This window comes from Saccoglossus kowalevskii, chromosome 18, assembly GCF_978046115.1.
Source record: "Saccoglossus kowalevskii chromosome 18, keSacKowa6.1, whole genome shotgun sequence".
Taxonomy (NCBI): Eukaryota; Metazoa; Hemichordata; class Enteropneusta; family Harrimaniidae; genus Saccoglossus; species Saccoglossus kowalevskii.
The window spans coordinates 25,548,433-25,568,037 of NC_140658.1; the positions used below are offsets into that span (position 1 = coordinate 25,548,433).

General features: G+C 36.5%; 1 protein-coding gene and 1 long non-coding RNA gene across 22 annotated transcripts in view; one reads left to right on the plus strand and one right to left on the minus strand.

The window, feature by feature from the left end:
* Positions 1 to 19,605, minus strand: part of LOC100378430 (uncharacterized) — a 66,749-nt gene that overhangs the window by 44,328 nt on the left and 2,816 nt on the right. For all 21 annotated transcript variants that reach the window (XM_085492749.1, XM_085492762.1, XM_085492758.1 and 18 more), the window contains exon 2: positions 18 to 137. In XM_085492749.1, coding sequence (XP_085348875.1) covers positions 18 to 137 — 120 coding nt within the window. The remainder of the gene's footprint in view (positions 1 to 17; positions 138 to 19,605) is intronic.
* LOC146731978 (uncharacterized) overlaps positions 14,586 to 19,605 on the plus strand; it is a 107,143-nt gene continuing 102,123 nt past the window's right edge. The window contains exon 1 of the long non-coding RNA XR_014926952.1: positions 14,586 to 14,737. This is a non-coding gene — a long non-coding RNA (uncharacterized LOC146731978). The remainder of the gene's footprint in view (positions 14,738 to 19,605) is intronic.

A 19,605-nucleotide genomic window follows, 5' to 3' on the forward strand; every position in this document is an offset into this window, starting at 1 on the left:
CTGATACTGATAGTTACCTATTTCGCAATTTGTACCCTGATAATCGGCTGTACACGAACAGACATAGCTTGAGGTGCCGGTGATTTCGTAGCATGTACCATGGTTTAAACACGGGTCACTTGCACAGGCGCCAATCACTGTAAAAAAATATGTTTCGATAATATTGTTCTCATTAACGTTTACCACAAAATATATAAGCTGCCTTTAAAGGCGGTGGTCGTCGCGCCGCGTCCTGTTCGATATGGGACTCATAGCGACGTATACAACGCGTGTAAAATACATTGTTTATTTACTTGAAATTCGAACACGCGCTGCGCGACGACCACCGCGCTTTAAACTCATAACTTGCGCGTGCATGTAACTGGTCTGTGGGGTAGAAAGGTCAACTACTTTTCAAACAGATAAATATAACTACGAGTACATATTACGAGTCATTTCATTGTAAATCAGAGGACGATCACCCACATACAGACAAGCATACACAAACTATAACAATGTCTAAGTTCATTCCATTCTAATAAACAAATAATCATCTTAGGGGGTGTCATCGATCTTTTTGGGCAACGATAGGTACACCCAACTGCGCCCTCACACGACTGTCGTATATTATGCAACGCCATTAACGGTAGGCATAATGATGCTGTTGGACACGCACCCCCTGGAGATGAGAATCTGGTCAACGGCTCATTCCAGAACACCCTCCCACTCATAATTCGTATATTGGCTACAATCACTTTGACTATCCACACCCATTGTTTCTCAGACACTCGTGGCAAACCAGAATTACGGCCTTTTTCGGTCGACTTTCTATTTTTATGTCTGTCACAGTCACCAGTTAATAGTAAGATACGATTTTGTATTTGCAAATAAGGTAGTACATTTAAATTCTGCCTGTATGGTCAGCTACGGTTTCGTGTCATCCAGTACCTCTGATACAATCCGACATAACTATGTTCATATTTGATAGATAACCGCATGCAAAGCCACACCGTCGATCGCTTGACATGGACTTACCGTTTTCGCAGTTTGTGCCCTGGGTGCCTTGTTTGCACTGGCAAAAGTAACCTCCCGTTGCCTCGATACGCGAGCATACAGCGTCGTTTTGACAGGGGTCACTATCGCATGGTCTGACTACAGACATGCAGGAGTGTGACAAAGGAGGAAAAGGTTGGAAACAGGGGAAATAAGTTTAGTACACGAGAATAAAATGTCTATGTTTTCTATGTGTACTTTGTGAAACGAACATGCACATGCAGAGCAACCACTGCAGAGAGTTCACGTTGTCTTGGTGTTCTATATATTGATTTTGTGTAAAGGTACAAATACAACGAGCAGATACTGACAACATCGTTTAATTAATGATTGTAAGAAACATTCACAGAAACGTATATTTATCTAAGTTATTCATTGAGTGTATATGGATCAGAGATTTCGCATGCGTTAAACGAAAAAAAAAAGTTAACTGATTTGATTAAACCATCCAAGCCCATAAGTTGTTTTATCCTTGAAGTACGTTTTGGGGGAAAAGATTACGTTTCTGAAAAGTGTGCGTCATTTGGTAAATATGTACATGCTTTGTAATTTTGTTTAAATAGGTTAAAATAGGTGTAATATAACCCAGGGGTGATAACTACGCCCATCACCTCTAATGGATTTGAAAATTATCCTCGTACCTTAGTCCATGGGCCAAGGTACGAGCCTATTTGAAAACGTTGGACAAGATAAGTTTACGCATGCGTTCAACAAACCTGTGATTTCACAATCGTCGCCTACGTAGTCCACGGTGCAAGAACATGTATAGTACGGACTCTCCTCGGTTGACGTGCACGTCCCGCCATTTTGACAAGGGCCGTTCTCACATATTGAGAAACCTTTTGAATAAGTAGTAAATATGATCATATTTTATTTGGCTTCTCGGTGTAAAAATAATTTATTCATCAGAAGATGTTTGAGTAATACGTGATCGATTACGCATGCGCATATTATAATTTGTGATTTATTCTGATACCGGTACATAGAAACACGTTGTACTTACTAGCCTCGTAAGATAAGCTCCATCCGTCGAGAGTCACACTGTTACCGGAGTAAAAAATTAACCACACTTGATTCGATAACACGGTATACGGGTCGGGTAACGTCGTCCCGGTGAGTTTCGCTAGCGGTCTGTTTATATCTGCCCGCGCACCAGACCCGATGAAAAGGAAATCTTTTCTCTCTTCTACGTTGAACTCGGTGAAAGTAAAAGTCACAAAATTGACGTTGGGTAATTTTATAAAGTAGTAGCACTGTTGATTGTTGAGATACGGACTCGATGTGCTAAGCGACCCCGTGCTGGTGTAGTGACTGCTGCCACAGTCATCGATGCCTGTAAAGTAACATGTTGTCAATACGATATGTTTTCTTCCCGGGAAAGACTATAAAATAAATTACACCCAAAAGCCCAGCTACCATTATTAATGAAGGCATGCGGGTGGAAGGTCTTGTTTAATGTAGGTTCATGCCATTAGTTTATTAGTACAAGTTTACTTTGCCTTTGTTTTTCATCGGAGATGGTTGCCAGGCTGTAGAAATGCCCGGATGTTCGTTCCTGATAACAGCACGAAGCTACCGTCTTCACCGCGGAACAACCTGTGGCTTGGCATAACCACGCGATTAAAGAGAGACTGGAATTGACAAGTACTCAATCTTCGTTAGGTTACGTTTGTTTTTTTATTCAAATCACAATACAGAATTTAGCAATGTTGTTTATTATCATTGTCACGGTCGTAACGTACCACGACTATACTTGTACGATTATTACATACATGTAATCGTTTTTATACAGGGTAGTTCAGATTATTATATAGCTTTACTAAAAGCTGATTGCCATTTAAACGACGTGTATGACTGAGGGCAGCAATTGTTTATCTTGTTCAGTGCAGTTTATATTTAGATGACTATACTTAGCTATGTTTCCACCGACACCTTGGCGATTGTTTATTCTGAGTGTTATTGCAATGTTTACTTTTAAGTTACATTTGACTATGCTTTGCACATGCAGCAAGGCGAGGGGTACAGTTTTCCAGTTGCGGTTAATGCACAGAAAAAGTGATTTCTTGTGTTTATTTTTTTTTTGTTCTTGCATTATGTATTTGTATTATTAATTTCGGGAGAAGCAATTTGTTTGTCTTTCATATTGACTGCTTGGCAGACAGTTGTGCACCAGTGGTTGCTCTGGGCAACCCTAATCCTACCCCGTGTATCGTATGCGCATTAGATGTGGGAGTCCAGTGAACCTGTCTTTATAGCGTTGTGGTGAAATAAAGCGTGTTGCGCCCTCCGCGGCGCCAACCTGTATAACTTTGATGGCGTAATGTCAATTGCTGTCACAACTACTAGTATGTAGACTTGAAGTTTTGTGAATTACTGTCGGTACTTGCCGAGTACTATTTTTTTTCTCTCAAAATGACCTATCTCATAGAGGTGAAGTTAATTACTTTAATTGTAAGATTATATGAACTATTATGAAAACAAAGTAAATGCAGTTGTTTGAACAACAGGTGGCGCTGTTAAGATTTCAAAGTATGCATCGTGCACCCATCTTCAATATTTCTAGTTTGACGGTTTCTACACACTATTGTTTTATTCACCGCCGCTGGAGGGGGGTCTAAAACCCAACACCAACTGAACGTGCATTAATACCTAACCCGTCACCGTTGTCATGCCAATAAATGGGGATTGTACTGGTTTACCTTGAATTTGCATCTCGCAATTTTGGTCCATAAAATCTATGGGACATTGACAAATATAGCCAACCCCAGTGTTAGAATTAACGCATGTTCCACCATTTTCACACGGGCTTGTTGAGCAATCTGTTGGAAAGAAGTGATCGGATGTCTGGTATGTTAGTATATAGGCTTGCCTTACGAGTTAGTACAGTTATCATAAAGAAGATAGTGGTTAATGATTTATTAGGCGTTGTTGGAGTAAAATACATTACATTTACTCATTAGGTATTTTAAAATGTGTGCTTCTGGCCAGCGCGCTTACTACGTGCGCACCAACAAAAATTAGTGTGTGTCGATCTTTTTTGACACTTATTTCGCCACTGCATAGTGCCCTCTATTGCCAGACTAGTGAGATCGGCCAAATTTGTGCCGACCAAATATTTTTGTTTCTCGTATATGTATTGGGCACGTATTGTTGTAATGACCCACAACTTCTGGGTGTGTTGTTTGTTCTCATTGAACCACTGCGAACAGTTCGCGTCTATCTACTTTGCCGAGACATAAACACGTTGTTCCTTTCAAACACCGCGAACTGTGTGGTATTTACTTACTTGGGACAGTTTCAAATATCGGCCACCGAACAAATGTTTGGAATCGAATACGTGAAAGAATACTAGTTTTCTTGTACGACACTCGTCTCATATTTAACACACGAATTACTGTTGATCTCACACCACGTAAATGTAACTTTTGACAGACTTCGGGTGCACGTGACTACTTTCCGAGTGCAATCATCTTACTTCATGAAGGTTACCTAAAAATGTGAGTGGAGAGCCCTAACACTATATTTTGCAGACAAGGAAATGAAGTAGAAATTACGCAATCACCATGTGACTGGCAAATATTACGATTCAAGGCATATGGCCAAGCAGGTCAGCTGGATAATATAAACCCCATCAGACTGCGAAGAATGGGATATTGTTGTGAAAGTATGTGTCCGGTATTTGGAACAGCGGACGTGTTGACGTGGCAAACTCGCTTTCTCGTGGCGGCCATTTATTTTGTATATAATTTTCATTCATCCCTTTCAGTGTCTTAAAAGTTTGCAAAGTAGACATCAGAAACTAGATGTCAAATATTGTCTAAAAATAACTCACGGAGATAGAAATATAACCTAGTTCGCGGGGAACGGCACGGTGAACAGCTCACAACACGCCTATATATTTAACGAACTTTTGTCCAAAAAATCGGTGAAGTGGAAACATGCAATACCTTTCAGCTTCATTTATTATGACGTCGGCAAAAGATGGCCATTGTTCCTGACAAACTAACAACAATGGAAACTGAAAAGAATAGGTGTATTTACAGCGGCAGTATTCGTGAGAGGACGCCGGGAGTTCGGACAATTGAAGAACAAATAGTACCGTGTAGGTTACACTTGTAGTTAGTTGTATTCGTCTTGCGAGGCCATGTACACATGCCTAAAACTTAAACGAACAAAACAACAACGTTTCTTCGCCGTTTGATAACATGGTCCATACATTTTTTATCCGTCACCGCCGTTGGCCTACCGAGTACGTGCTCACACGTTTCAATTACTCGCCAATTTACCACAGTGACTTTCGAGCTTTGTTCATAGTACCTCGTGTTATTTATACATTGTGAAGTAGTGGTTTGTAAAAATTGAGTTTAATTAAACCGAGGCATGCCTTAAAACTTTCTCACAGGTAGGCCTCTTATATGGTGGTTACCGTGGCACTACTTTAATGCCCATGGCTACTCACTATCAATGCAATAGTAATTCGTAAAAAATATAAAAGGTATTCGAACCTATGGGAAACACGCGTCCTTCGTGACCACTACAATGTTTGGCGATGATAAATCAACATCCAAACTATGTGCTATATATATATATATTAGTATATATATTGTATATATTAGTATATATATTGTAAGACGCGGTTTCTTGACAGACCGCGTTCGTAACGCCAAAGTGAGGGGTGAAAGCAACGTCGTTCAATAAGACGAGTGTGCTTGGCTGTGTCGTCGTTCGTCATCTGGAATATGGTAAAATCTTTGATAAACGTTGATGAGCGACAACAGATCAAAACGATATCGACGATTTGAACGGCCTTTATGTCACTCATTTACGTCATAACAGCACTTTGTCGCTAGAGGGCGGGACTTATAGAAGAGGTGTATTCTATTCTATTCTATTCTATTCTATTCTATTCTATTCTATTCTACGAAAATTAATATGGGAGTGTAATTATATTTATACTGTCATGATACTAACTTGTGCAAATACACGTTTGAAACTCTCCATTCGATCTAATATGAAACACAGAATTAAGAACACACCTTTGTCGCAATGCTTTGTGGGTGCATAAAACACAACATAAAGTACAAAATGTATAACGTAACATATTTCTGACCCATCAAAATTAAGTTAAGAGATGTGATCCAGCAATAATCGCAATCACAATTCAGTCAGCGCACCCGAGTAACGATCGTTATTTGAGTTCTAAGCCTGACAGAAATGGAGGGCACTCTATGTATTACAAACAGATTATCATCATCAATCTGACAGACCTTTTTGTCCACCTTTGTTTTATATTCATATTGCGACATATGGAGATGTCATATCTAATGATGAATGTTCGATCGTTTTTGCAGTGTTAGGTTCTACTGCCAATCTGTTATTTCTATTATTCGCTGATTATTGGAAAGTCGGATCTCCACATGCGCCATCTAGCGGTCTTCTCGGGACAATCACGATCATCTACCAGTAATCACTCATCGACAGTAACGCAGCAGTGGTGAATTTTTACGAGGCTATTTGTTAGAACATATATTGAAAGTAACGTCGTTACGCCACGGGGAAGCACGATAATAACACTAACGTATTCGCTCGATTTGCGTGATATGGTCTACAACATCAACGGACTCACAAAACATGCGGGCACGTGACCTCCATTCCCCATACACAAAACACACGACCCGTCTGTATTGTCACTTGAAAATGTGATATCAAGAACAGAAAACAAGAATTGAAGCGTTACCAGGACAACCAGGTAACATAATGGAAGTTTGTTTACACAAGGATCGAATCAATTATTCAATTAATTGTAAATTCATTATTTATATTATTCAATTGTAAATTTGTGGTTAAATATTTGACCTTTTAGAAAGTATACCATATGGGTATCTATTGATATTTTATTTGAGTAATTTTAGAAACAACTAAACCAAAAAATTGTACACGAAAACACTTTTATGGTCATGCTAACGAAATATCACTGACATTTAGTGGTTTCAGCAGGCGTGAAGTTAGAAAACAGCTCCGAGATTAGGTTTGTATTTGCATAACAAAGCAATGTATGTATTGTTATTTTTGGTAACTTACATCTACATACGCGCAGAAACAACAGCATAATTATGCATAACATGTAATTTATAAATAGTTTCTAAACACAAGTTTAACGGGTTGTACTTATTATATCGCATGGTTTTGTTTTCAGATTATTTTTAAACTTGAATATTTTATTTAGCTATTTTTCAATTCGTTGCAATGTTTTTTTTTTCAATCAAGGGATCACTACTGAAACGCATAGGACCTACTTTTATTAAATTTCTTTATAATAAAATTAAATATTATCACAAACAATATTTATGGGTTAGCCTTATAATATGTGTATTGATTGTTTTTATAAATTTCAGATATATATATATATATATACTTTATTTGATCTGTATGGATTATTAAATTCCACCATCAGTTTATCTCTCTGCTCTGTGTTAACGACATTGCCGTACAGTTTAGTTGGACAACCTTAAAATTAATCGCCTGCTTCAAGGAAAAGTACACACAGCGTCAAATAGAATGCAGACACACGCATACAAACAAACAAAAGGCGTGAACTTGAGATACAGGTATCAACATATTAAAAAATTATTTCCATTCGTCAAACGACTTATAAAGAATATTCTGTTTACATGATAGTTTTTCATTTCCTTTCCACCACATGGTTAACAACTTTATATATTATATCGCCAAATTAATATTGAATTGACTATGTGTCTGTAACTGAGTTAGTCATACGCAACACACGTTGCTGTGTTAGTAGGGGTGACACTATGGCAATATCGGCTTGAATTTCACTGCCTACGCCCAACCATAAGTCATTGTCAACGCGATATCTACCAGTGGATAATGTAACACTGTGACAATGGTATAACCGTCAGTTGCATATTATGGAATCACCAGAAACTGAATTCGATTTCTATCTTGGATTGAACACACTAACAGAGCTCAGATTAATAATTTAAAAAAATAAAATTTAAAATGATATTTTAACATAAATTAATAACGATAAACAAATTGTCATTATATGCGAGTATATTGTTGTAATCATCCCGAAACATTCGCAGAGATAATTCAACAAAAAGTTTAAAAAAGTTAAAAACTACGGAATAATGCAAAATATAGTCAATTTTACGTAAGGTAGATTATCGCTGGTTCAACCTCAAAACACGAGTAATGAGAAATGGAAAGCAGCCATAAAACCTAAACTAAAGATGTTCAAAATAGATATATATAAATTTTGAAAACATTTTCAGTTCCCAATCGAAGATTTGAATCAATACTAAAACTTCAATATTCCCATGGAAGAATGAACAATCAGCCAGCGCAATTTCATGAAATATGTAAATTTATTTTTAAAACCATGATCAAAACACATGTAATTGGGTAGATTAAGAAAAATTACAAAAATATTCATGAAAATAATTGAATATAAACGTAATGCAAAACATCTTTTCCAACAACCCACCATCATTTATGTTCTTACGAAATTATTATTATAATTGAGACTGAGAAATCGTTGTTCAAGTCCCAATTTAAACACTGTTATATTTCAATGTTATAGGATATGGATATCCGGATATTACTCGTCAATCTACTTCAGCGAAACTAAAATACCATACTAAAATAATATCGACATTATGACTGCGTCATTACGTAATATAAGCATTTCGTCGCTAGAGGTCACGCTTCATTGAAAAGATGTAGGAAAGGTCAGAAAATATCTTCCAAACCATCCACAAGTGCACTGACTGCCAGTTTGTCAAACCTAATTTGTAAGCGGTTTAGCAGTCAGATTACGGCATGGTCTTCCCCGTGCGTGCGTGTCTAGTCGAAATTTTCTTCTGTTAAATAAAAGTATGTTGTGTACCTATAAGCGTGAACGTGTTTCCTAACGTGTTACTTCTCAACTTTGACCTTTTTATTCACGTGACATTCCCATACTATTGATGTTAACTCATCATTCATCGCATTTCAATTCATTCATTCATTGCATTTCAAAAAAAGATTAATTTTCTATAGTGGACTATAGTTTCAACCAGCCCCGTTCTTTGAACATAACTACAGTTTTTGATATTGACAACACTGATCGATGGGTGAAGTTGTTGTTTTGTTTTTTTAATTTGCCCAAACTCGAGTAACAATACCCACAACCGATAACAACGCATTGTTATTATGTCGTTAAAAACACTCCCACGCATTTGAGCAGTGAAAGACGGTGTTCTATTGTTCCTTTTTCTGTTAGCAGTTTATGACAAACTCTTATTGTCATATCATAGGTTGGGTAGTATTTGTTATTGTAATGCCTCTTCTTATTACTACAACATAAGACAAACTGAATTCACAAAGCTAGCACGATGAACATAGTTTTTTTTCACTATAGGCAAGGTCACCCAGTCGTTTTTCAGTGATGAATCGGATTCGGGTGAGAGTATTCAACGGAAAGACGCATAACTCGCGCCAAAGTCCGGTGTTGAGGGACTGTGCTCGCGCGTACGTTGGAAACAGAAGAAGATTATGACCTAGTAATGACATAGTAATAGATACGAGACGTTTTGTTGCGATTCAGGTAAAGAAATGAAATTCATTTTTTTGCAAAGTTAAATTGCTAATAAGAAAAGGATAACAGTATGTTTTGATTATTTGGAGAGGTATATGCACGTGGAGCTCAATAAACGATAAAAGTCGAATGCAAATTGCAATCGGTTAAGGTAAACGCTTACTCCTAATTTTTGCGAAAACATTGATTTATTATGTGCAATCACTAATATATTGTCTTATGGCACAATACAATGTCGCTATTTTCAGAACAATTTTATAGAACATATTGTTAAAGAAGAACAATTGCATTTTTGTCACTTTTTAAAACCGAAATTTTTGAAATAATACAGAGAAACAAAAAGTATACTAATCATCACCAATTTGAGATATGGCATAATATCTGCCATAGGAACTGAAAAGCGTTATAATACTGACAACTTGAAAATGGCCACTACCCGCTAAAGTACAACCATCATTTCATCGAAAATTAGGCTGGTGGCCCAACTTATTTTAAGGTTATATACTGTATACTTGCCCTGGAATACAATTTATTGTATTTATGAGTAGGGGTCTATCTTAAGTTTTTTTACAATAATAGCTCCAATTAAAAAAACGAATTAAAAATTGTATTTTATTTTTTTTAAATAACGAAAATATATTAGATGTATTTAAATTAAATGAATTGAAAGACACAATTACACTTTAGTGATAACATATTTATTTAACATTCTCTGTAAATTTGTGGTTAAAATATTTGACCTCGTTCGAATTTGATTGCAGGAAATATCACATAACTCTTTCAGATCCGTCGACTGTCATCGCATATAATAGAATATTATGTACAACAATGGAAGTGTCATAATGTCATTAGGATACTGAGTAAGATACCTGCATTTCACGTTGTATTCTTAACTACTCAGCAAAGCCACTTTGAAGTACACTTAGTGTGTACATGTTTATTTTAGCAGACGCCATTATAAGAGGCTTTAATATATCAGGTAATACTACAAGAAGTGTGTATTTACATAGTTTGCATTTCTTAATATAATACAAACACGATTGGTTTAAAACTAAGATGTTTCAGTATATTGAATATTATTATTATATTTTTTTGAAGACATACATTTCATCATGATGCTTGTTAAATATATTTCAAAGCCGTTTATTGAAATATAATAAATGTATTTTTTTTATTTGTTACCCCCCCCCCCCATCCGAAATTAAATTACAAAAAGCGGGATGCCTTATGATCACAATACTCGAATACATCGTGGCTTGTGAAAAAAAATATGCATTTATTGAATAGATACTTTAGCAAAGATTACACAGTTGGTCCCGATAGATTCAGAAACATATAAAACACATCATTGGGGTTTGTGAAAAAAAGCATGTGGTTTCACCTTATAATAAGCGACAAAGCACACGCAGACATGTTATCTTTTCCAAACGAACACTGCACTGCGGACTTTATGTTTTGAGTATTAATTTTTTCAACGGAACGTGTTCGCAGTCAAATAAGTAGCAAACATTCTCATGTGATGTACTGTGTCTATTATGGGAGTATTACCAGCTGTGCCAATATGCAGATCACAACTACAATTGTACAAGCATTCAGTCACATTTTGACCACGCCTTAATTAATTATTATCCTATTCCCGGCATCACGCGAATTTGGAACATTAACTAATATCGAGTGATGTCAGTCAAAAACTAGACCAGCTTAAACGCTGATATGTTTTTTTAATGGAATACAGTGGCCTTGGCTTGGTAATATTTCAGGTGTTTTACATGCTGTTGGTTACAAAAGAGCGGGTGATTTGCATAAAATGAGAATATTTTTTCGTTGTAGCACTGGATATGCGAGTGGAACGATCATAATGGAGAGAATATTAATATTTTACAATGTTTTTGATAGCGTGTGCGATAAAAACAACTTTTAAATTACAGTAATTAATTATTCCGTATTGGTTATTTAATCAAATAATGATGCTGTTTTTGTTTTGTTTTTTTGTGTTTTTTTTTTGATAACGAGAAGAGATGTTACAGTACGCATTACCGTGCCGCCATTACGAACTATGATGCAAAGATTATTGTAGCATAATACCCTCAGTGTGTGTAATCTAAATACCGGTACTGCACATGAAGCCAAGCTGTCATTTCCGTGTTTTGTTCGTGACACCTCGTCCGCTCTGATACTTTCTCGAACAATTCAAGCATTAAAATATGTATAGCATAGTACTCGCTTTTGGGATCACATATTGTTCACATAACGGCCGTACGTGAGCAGTAAATACAGTTCCCTCTGGTAGGTTATGGGTTAAAAGTTACAATGTGTTACCTTTCTCAATAATGAGTGCATATTGATCAATACTAATTCTCCAACACTTGTCGATGAGGTGGTTTTCTGGAACGGAGAAGTTGGTTATTTTGTTCGCATTCCGTGTATTGGTATATTTTCATTATTTCGCGACGCTTAAAGAGGCATAACCTACAATTTTCATAATGTGTTTTGTATTTTTTAATCCATGTGATCATGAAAGCTAAAATTATCTTTGAGTAAGCATACATATATGGTACTAGCATGCAAACAAAAATTTCTCAAATTTATTCAACCCAAAATACTTTTCAAGACCGTGACATCCAGATGCTGTTTGCACATGCGCAACATTTGAACCTGTGTATGTTCATTTGGTAACAGTCTTGCGTGAATTACAAAAAATAAGATAAAAACGGAGCCATTTCCCTTAATTGTATTGATTATCTAACCACTTATTGATCGTAATACCTGTAAATGTGTTATTTTAATAACTACAACTTGGAGTCTTTAGTGGTAGTTTCTATTAAGTTTTTAAGACAATATTTGAAGCGCGGTGGTCGTCGTGCACCGAGTGTTCGAATTTCATGTAAATAAACAATGTACTTTACACGCGTTGTATACGTCGCTATGAGTCACATATAGAGCAGGACGCGGCACGACGACTGCCGCCCTTTAAAAAGGCAGGGTGGATAAATTTGCGTAGTACTGGCAATTGAAAATTCGTGTTTTCAGTATCTCGTTTAACTAATGTTGCTGTGTCGCAGCCAATATTTTATAATAATTCGGGTTTATTCACTCAAAATGGAATATCAGCAATGTGCAAATAAATGCTTATCCACCACACTCATCTATTATTTCAATGCTCTAAGTATAACCATGGAGATAAAAGACATGGTATAACTACATACATTACTCAGAGACCGACACGAAGTCCACCCAGCAAATAAGCTTCTCCAGTTCAGCCGAAGCATATAGTACAAGACATTTGATACACCGAAAAAATATCAATAAATAAGCTGCTACCTGATTGGTCTGTTAGGGTTATATTAGCGTTGAGTAGCCAATCAGGCACAATCTTGTATATAGCTTCGAGTCGACCCGTTTTCAAAATGACAAATAAACAAAAAAATATATATATGCTTGTCAAGTATTGATAACTGCTCTATATATGGTTATTTATTTATACAAATATAATGTATAGTCATTTTTTTTAGATTAAAATGAAATCTAAGTATATATCCATGTAATTCATCAAATGGTCGCATGAAAAGCAACATTTCATTATCACGGAGCAATAAATCAAATTAGTGTCAGTTGACCTGATAAATTTAATTAAATGTACATATTAATTAATTCGTATTTTTAGCGTTATAGTTCTGACAGGAAATAAATGCTTTTGAAAGTAGTATTCAATTCGTCTGTCAATTCATATGTATACGGATACTTTTGCCACCAATGGCGCGAACTTTACACACAATAGGGTAAATAGCTATACAGAAATAGACTGCAGCTCCACAGTGCATTGTTCCTAGCTTAAATGCTCGATTGTATGAGCACCAGTTTATTCACATTTCGATGCAGTTTTGGGGTCACAGGTCCCACAAAGAGTAAACAGTGATTTTTCCGCAATCTAATCCGCGTCGCGCTCTTCCATGGATAAGTGTTTTGATCTGCACGCGGTGTGTATTTAAGTAGCGACTTTGACTCCTTAGAGTGGTTCGACGCGTTCCAATCATCGGAAGAATTATCTATATTGATAGCGTATCTTTTTGTATGCGTTGGTCTACGCAATAAGTCGCCATCTTTGTTAATATAATATGGAACCTATGGGACCCATGAATGGTAAGTAATCGTGACGTCATAGATAATGGCTAATTATAGAAACTGTAAAAGTTATTCAATTTCACCATCTTGAGCATATTCACTGGGTTTTAAATTCACGAATTTACTGATGTGCGAAACAATGCGTTCGAATGTCATATGGCATAATCACATGGATTGCATTTAGCGTAATTACTCGAATGGCGATATTAAAATCCAATAAATAATTAACATGTTTCAATGATATGTGCATGGTGGGGATTACACGTTATAATCACACCCCAAAAAGTATTTGTAACAAGAGCCTGAGTCACGTAGGCACGACTGTAATCTGTTCTATTCTTAAAACATTTTTAGCGTAGTGGATGACATACTTGCATTTAAAACTGTAATATATAATATAATATAATACCATGACAGAATAAGCAATAATTAAAGTTGAATTGTAGCGAAAACCATTATTTTTGAAATGGTGGACTATTACACCTGAGTCAACTTTTTAAATATTTCCGATACCGATGTAGCTGAATCGGCTTTATTCTGGGGGATCTCAACACCGTGGTAATGCTGATTACTGAATATTTGATTGAACAATTAACTCTTTTTAACTTTGTATATTTTTGGGTACTTTATACATTGCGTCACATGTCAAGTTTTTACATTTTATCATCTTTTCGGGTTTTAATTGTAGTACGAGAACTATATAGTATACTGTATTACATAGAGATATGTTCTACAGTGATCACACCAGCCACTCACACAAATTGGTATTAATAGAAAGAAAATGATAACAGCGTGATATCATAGGGGCGTCAGCAAAGTTTATATTACAGAGACCATGGTGACTCAGTTCCAGTGGTAGGATGGAATGAACGAAAATGAGTCGAAACGGACATTGAAGTTATGAAATAATACAACTCATATATAGACTACATACCACCCGCTGTCTATACCTCGCGGACCCAATCGTTGCTTAACTCTGATAAGGTATATATAAAATCTGATATTACAGTTCAATTCATGCTTCATATTAATTTGCATAGCTAGTGCAAGTCAAAGTGACAGCATTTGCGTATGTAAGTTGGGTGGAACTACAGTGACTTTCGTTTACGAGGAGAGGTTAAATAAGGCGGCAGTTTTGTTTGATATTTTTTTATAGTTCCTATTTCTATAATGCCCGGATAATATACATCCAAGCAGGCCCTGAACATGAATAATCAATGTAATCATAAAGTTGACTTGGGAGACGAATCACCAATTATTTCGTTGGCATATTCATACTACAACTTTGATTTCATTTTGTATATATTTTTTATATTTATGCCATTCCTGGATAATATTGACAGTAGAGTTGGTAAAACTATTATGTAATCAAATATATGCTAGTATTATAAACTACTTTGTTGACTTAACGGCAGTGAATGAGTTCAAAGTAAAGTTATACAAATGCTGTACAAATAACAACAGAAAGGGGTCTCTCGTCTTAGCAGGATATTACTGAATCTGGGACAGTGCGCACAGCTTCCTGTGCTACGTGGTGGTATTTATTCTCGAAGAACAATTTTACTGATTCGTTCGAAGACCACAGCACAGTATGATGCAACACATTGCTCGTGTTAATTTTTATAGCTTGGTGGTTCGAGTGGCTATATCTCGAAATGCGATGGTCGGTCACAGACCGGTCACAGACCAGTCACAAACCAGTCACAGACCAGTCACACACTCACATTGTCGCTGTGGCAATATTAATAATGAATGAAAAGATTTATGATTATTCGTATTTAGAAATTACATCCGTGTGCAGACAAGCAATACAATGCAATAATATAATTGTGAACAATGACTTAGTAATTATAAATTGTCAAGGCTATCTTGTATTCATTATAGTGACAAAATTATGTGCACGGCGTATTTTTCATTTCGTATTTATCATCGTATTATTTTGAGAAATGTATTACTCACTCGCGATAAAATCCGATAAATGAAACTACCTGTGTTTATTTGTGAGGAATATAACAATAGTTCAAAAATGAATAATGAAAACTAGTATGAAAACATGTATTATGCAAATTACATGTTTTATTTATTTATTTATTTATTTATTTATTTATTTATTTATTTATTTATTTATTTATTTATTTATTTATTTATTTACAGTTCATTTACATCATACAATATCGCAAGGTTGGATATTAGGAAGTTAAATTGTTTTATTTATAAATAGTGCCATTTATTTTACATAGTTTTACACAAAGGCAACACATGTTGACTCGACTTAGTGAGGTTACCATGGAAACCAAAAACCACACAAAAGGCTAAATAATGTTTGAACTAAAATAATAATTGTTAACCTTCTTTGTTAGCAGTTTCGCGAATAATACACACACATGATTTCTGGCATCATTTTTAGTACGCACCAAATAATATATCCGCTAGATATTAGGAAAAAATAAATTAGACTCCATAGTACGTTTTCGACGTGTTTGTTTATATTGGTGAGCATAAGAGGTCATCAACCCATCGTTGTTGCAGTGGCTGGTACTCCTGTAACCATTGTCCTAACGGGCACGTCTTAAGTGACAGCGAAAGTGACAGCTTTTAACTCGCTGCACCGTGTAATTTTATCGAATCAGACATTTCCTCTCGCGGCTAACAGTCTCGTTTAAAAAACGATCTAAAATCAAACGATTTATTATTTATGAATGTATAACATGTTAAACGCCACGCTGCCCAGTCTGTCGCTGTGGGTGAGCACAACAGGTGGTGGTACTTGTGGATCACGTCACCCTAGTTGGACTTAGACTGGCGCGGGGTTAGGACCTTGAATTTCGATTTGTATTCAAATCGTGATTGCTTATTAATTACGTCATTTTGTCTGAATGAGATACACGTCAGTCTCAAAAGCCGTGAAAGAACGTGATGTCTAAGTTGGAGATACTACAATACACTACTGATTGATAGTTCAGTGTTTTCACTGCGTTTTAAATAATGAAACAAGCATTATTTATGTGATCGTTATCAGTGGCGGATCCAGCAAAACGTATTGGGGGGGCAAGCTTCGCTAAAGATATACGGAGCGTAAATCGCAGAGAAGCTATGCGTAATCCAGATGATATGAATCGTCATGCGTGATGGCCCTCCTGCCCCCCCCCTCTGGATCCGCCACTGATCGTTATGTTCTATAATGTTTATTATTTTTTATCAGAATCCTGGCGAAATAGAAGTCTGAGGTTATTGGTAAAATGACCAAATAAATTTCATGAGACCAGTGGCGGATCCAGGGGGCAGGGGGACCCCCCCCCCACGCATGACGATTCACATCATCTGGATTGCGCATAGCTTCTCTGCGATTTTCGCTCCGTATATCTTGAGCGAAGCTTCCCCCCCCCCCCCCATTTTGCTGGATCCGCCACTGCATGAGACTTTATGCTGGGGTGTGGGGGAAGAGGTCATGCAACCCCATACGACCCAAATCTGGAAATCATTTAATAGAAACCGATCGGGTTATTTTCTTCATAGTTCGGCTATGTAGGTAAATTTTATACCTCCATGGTTCGACCATCGTGAGGATGGCTAGAAGGTTTTTTTCGAAAACGTAATTGCAAACTAGACACCGAGAGAAGGGAAATTGCATGCAAAATCTCGCAGGAGAAGAATAATACAAAAAGCACAAATATGGCACCGCGAAATAAAAAATACACCGTCTTCCAGCCACATCTTCGACCATTTAAATCAAATAATCATTATTGGCGAAGATATACGTCAAAATCCATTAAGGCTTAATGCTGATAATTTTGTGCACCATTTATTTAGTCATTCATTTCACGTCGTCTAATGTGTACAGTCACTCTTGTCAAAATAAACGCTTCCGGTTGCACAGTCAGTTTCTGAGTAACATGACGTATTTTCAAAATGGCGGCGATTGTGAAAACACAGTGGAGAGTCAGGCATTGAAGCGTGACTTTTTGCATTGTGTGGCTTCACCTGAGTACAGCATGATATAGTAAACCAGACAGAGTTATGTGTTTTCTGTGGTGGAAAACTGGACAGTTTGGGAGTAGGGCGTAACTGGCCGCCGGGCAACACAGGGCGATTGGAGTGTACCTTTACTTGCCTAGAGGTGAAAACTAATATGGAGAACGTGAATTGGGGGGGGGGGGGGGCGAACGTTTTATTTATATGTTTCTATTCGAAAGTCTCTTGTTACCATGGAAATCACGACACAATAAACTACACGGATTAGGTATGAGCTGCACCTTTGTTTGGATTACATTTCTAACTTGCATTCTTCGTTTTTCATGACTGTTGTGCAATTTTTGTTCATAAATTTCAGTTTCGCAGTGTATGTTATGCAAGATTTCAATATGCTACACATCACACTGACAAAACAGAAAAGTATTCGGGTTTATTAAAAAAAAATGAGAGTAGATTAAACATTTGTTCGAGTTTTAAAGAACAATACATGATGATAATACAAATCACGTGAAGATAAGACCAACAGCGAACGGTATTAACTGTCACGGTGTGCGTCGCGAGTGGTGTTATTGTTATGCGAAATTAACAATGCTGTTTGTTCGACTGGAACAGCGAGCGTGGTTTCATTCCGAGCAATGGGATGGAACCTACTCTCGATTGAGTTTAATTGAATTAATTAATTTATATATATCCCGTTTTTAACTAAAACAAGTTTATTCAATATCAGACAATTACTTAATTATTGTGTCGTTTTAATACGTCACGCTTTTATTTTTCGCTGGCGTGGTTAGTTCACTGTAAAACAAGTCCTAACATGTTGAAGGGGTGTATCAATATCAGGACAGCTTTTGTTAGACAGGATGTGTTAGGTCAAACCCGCTAATTAATTGTGCTTTCTAGTTGAAAAGAAATGTTGTGATCGTCACGTAGCACGTTCGAATTTCATAAATAAATAAGAGGGCTCGGACGGGAATGTTCGTCTAAATAATGGGCTTCGAGTCGACTATGTGTCGTCCATTATTGCGTATATCTACCGTACTTGTCCTTGTATGACGCAATAATAGAAACTGTGGAGTCCTTAAAAACGTATATTTCACGCGTTATATGCGTCGAATGGGGCCAACATTGTACGCGAAGCGGCGCAACCACCGCCTTATAATAGTATTGTGTTCGATAATTGACGACGATTTAAAAAATACACATAATATTAAAGTGAACACCATAATATAATATTATTAATAACGATGTTTAATCGCTAGACAAACAGGCTGTGTTTTGGGACAAAGGCGAGAGCTTATCGGACGTGAGCAGTGCCAGGTACAGCTAGCTCAGGCATGTGACACTTCAACGTCAACGGAAACAATTATCGACAACAGTTGTGTTTTTGTGTTAAACGCCATTTTTTTGTGAGTTTGTTGCTATAGTATTAATATTCAACATTCTTGTGAGTTCTGTGAATATTTTTCTGTCATTGATATTAAATTCAGAAAATTCAATTCGCACTCAGCGCGTGTCGTCAGTAATACATAATGAGTTGGAAACCAAATAGTATAATCTATAATTTAAGGATAAGTTTAAGGATTTTTTTTTAATTTTGCATATTACCAAGGAATTGTCGATATTTTGCTAAATCATTTTATAAACATCGCTGACAAAATGAAAAAAAAAATAAGGGAGTAATGAAATGTCATCACCGCGTGTCGTCAGGTCAAAGGTCATAGTATTAACAGGGTATTATCAACCGTGTAACAATTGCATGTTGGTGCGCGTCATGTCACGGAATCGACCAGCTAAATGACAAGTTATTAAAAAGTGTTGTGTTTTGTTATAATTTTAAATTCCAAATCAGGTTTATTGGCTTAATATTTTTTAAATGTGAC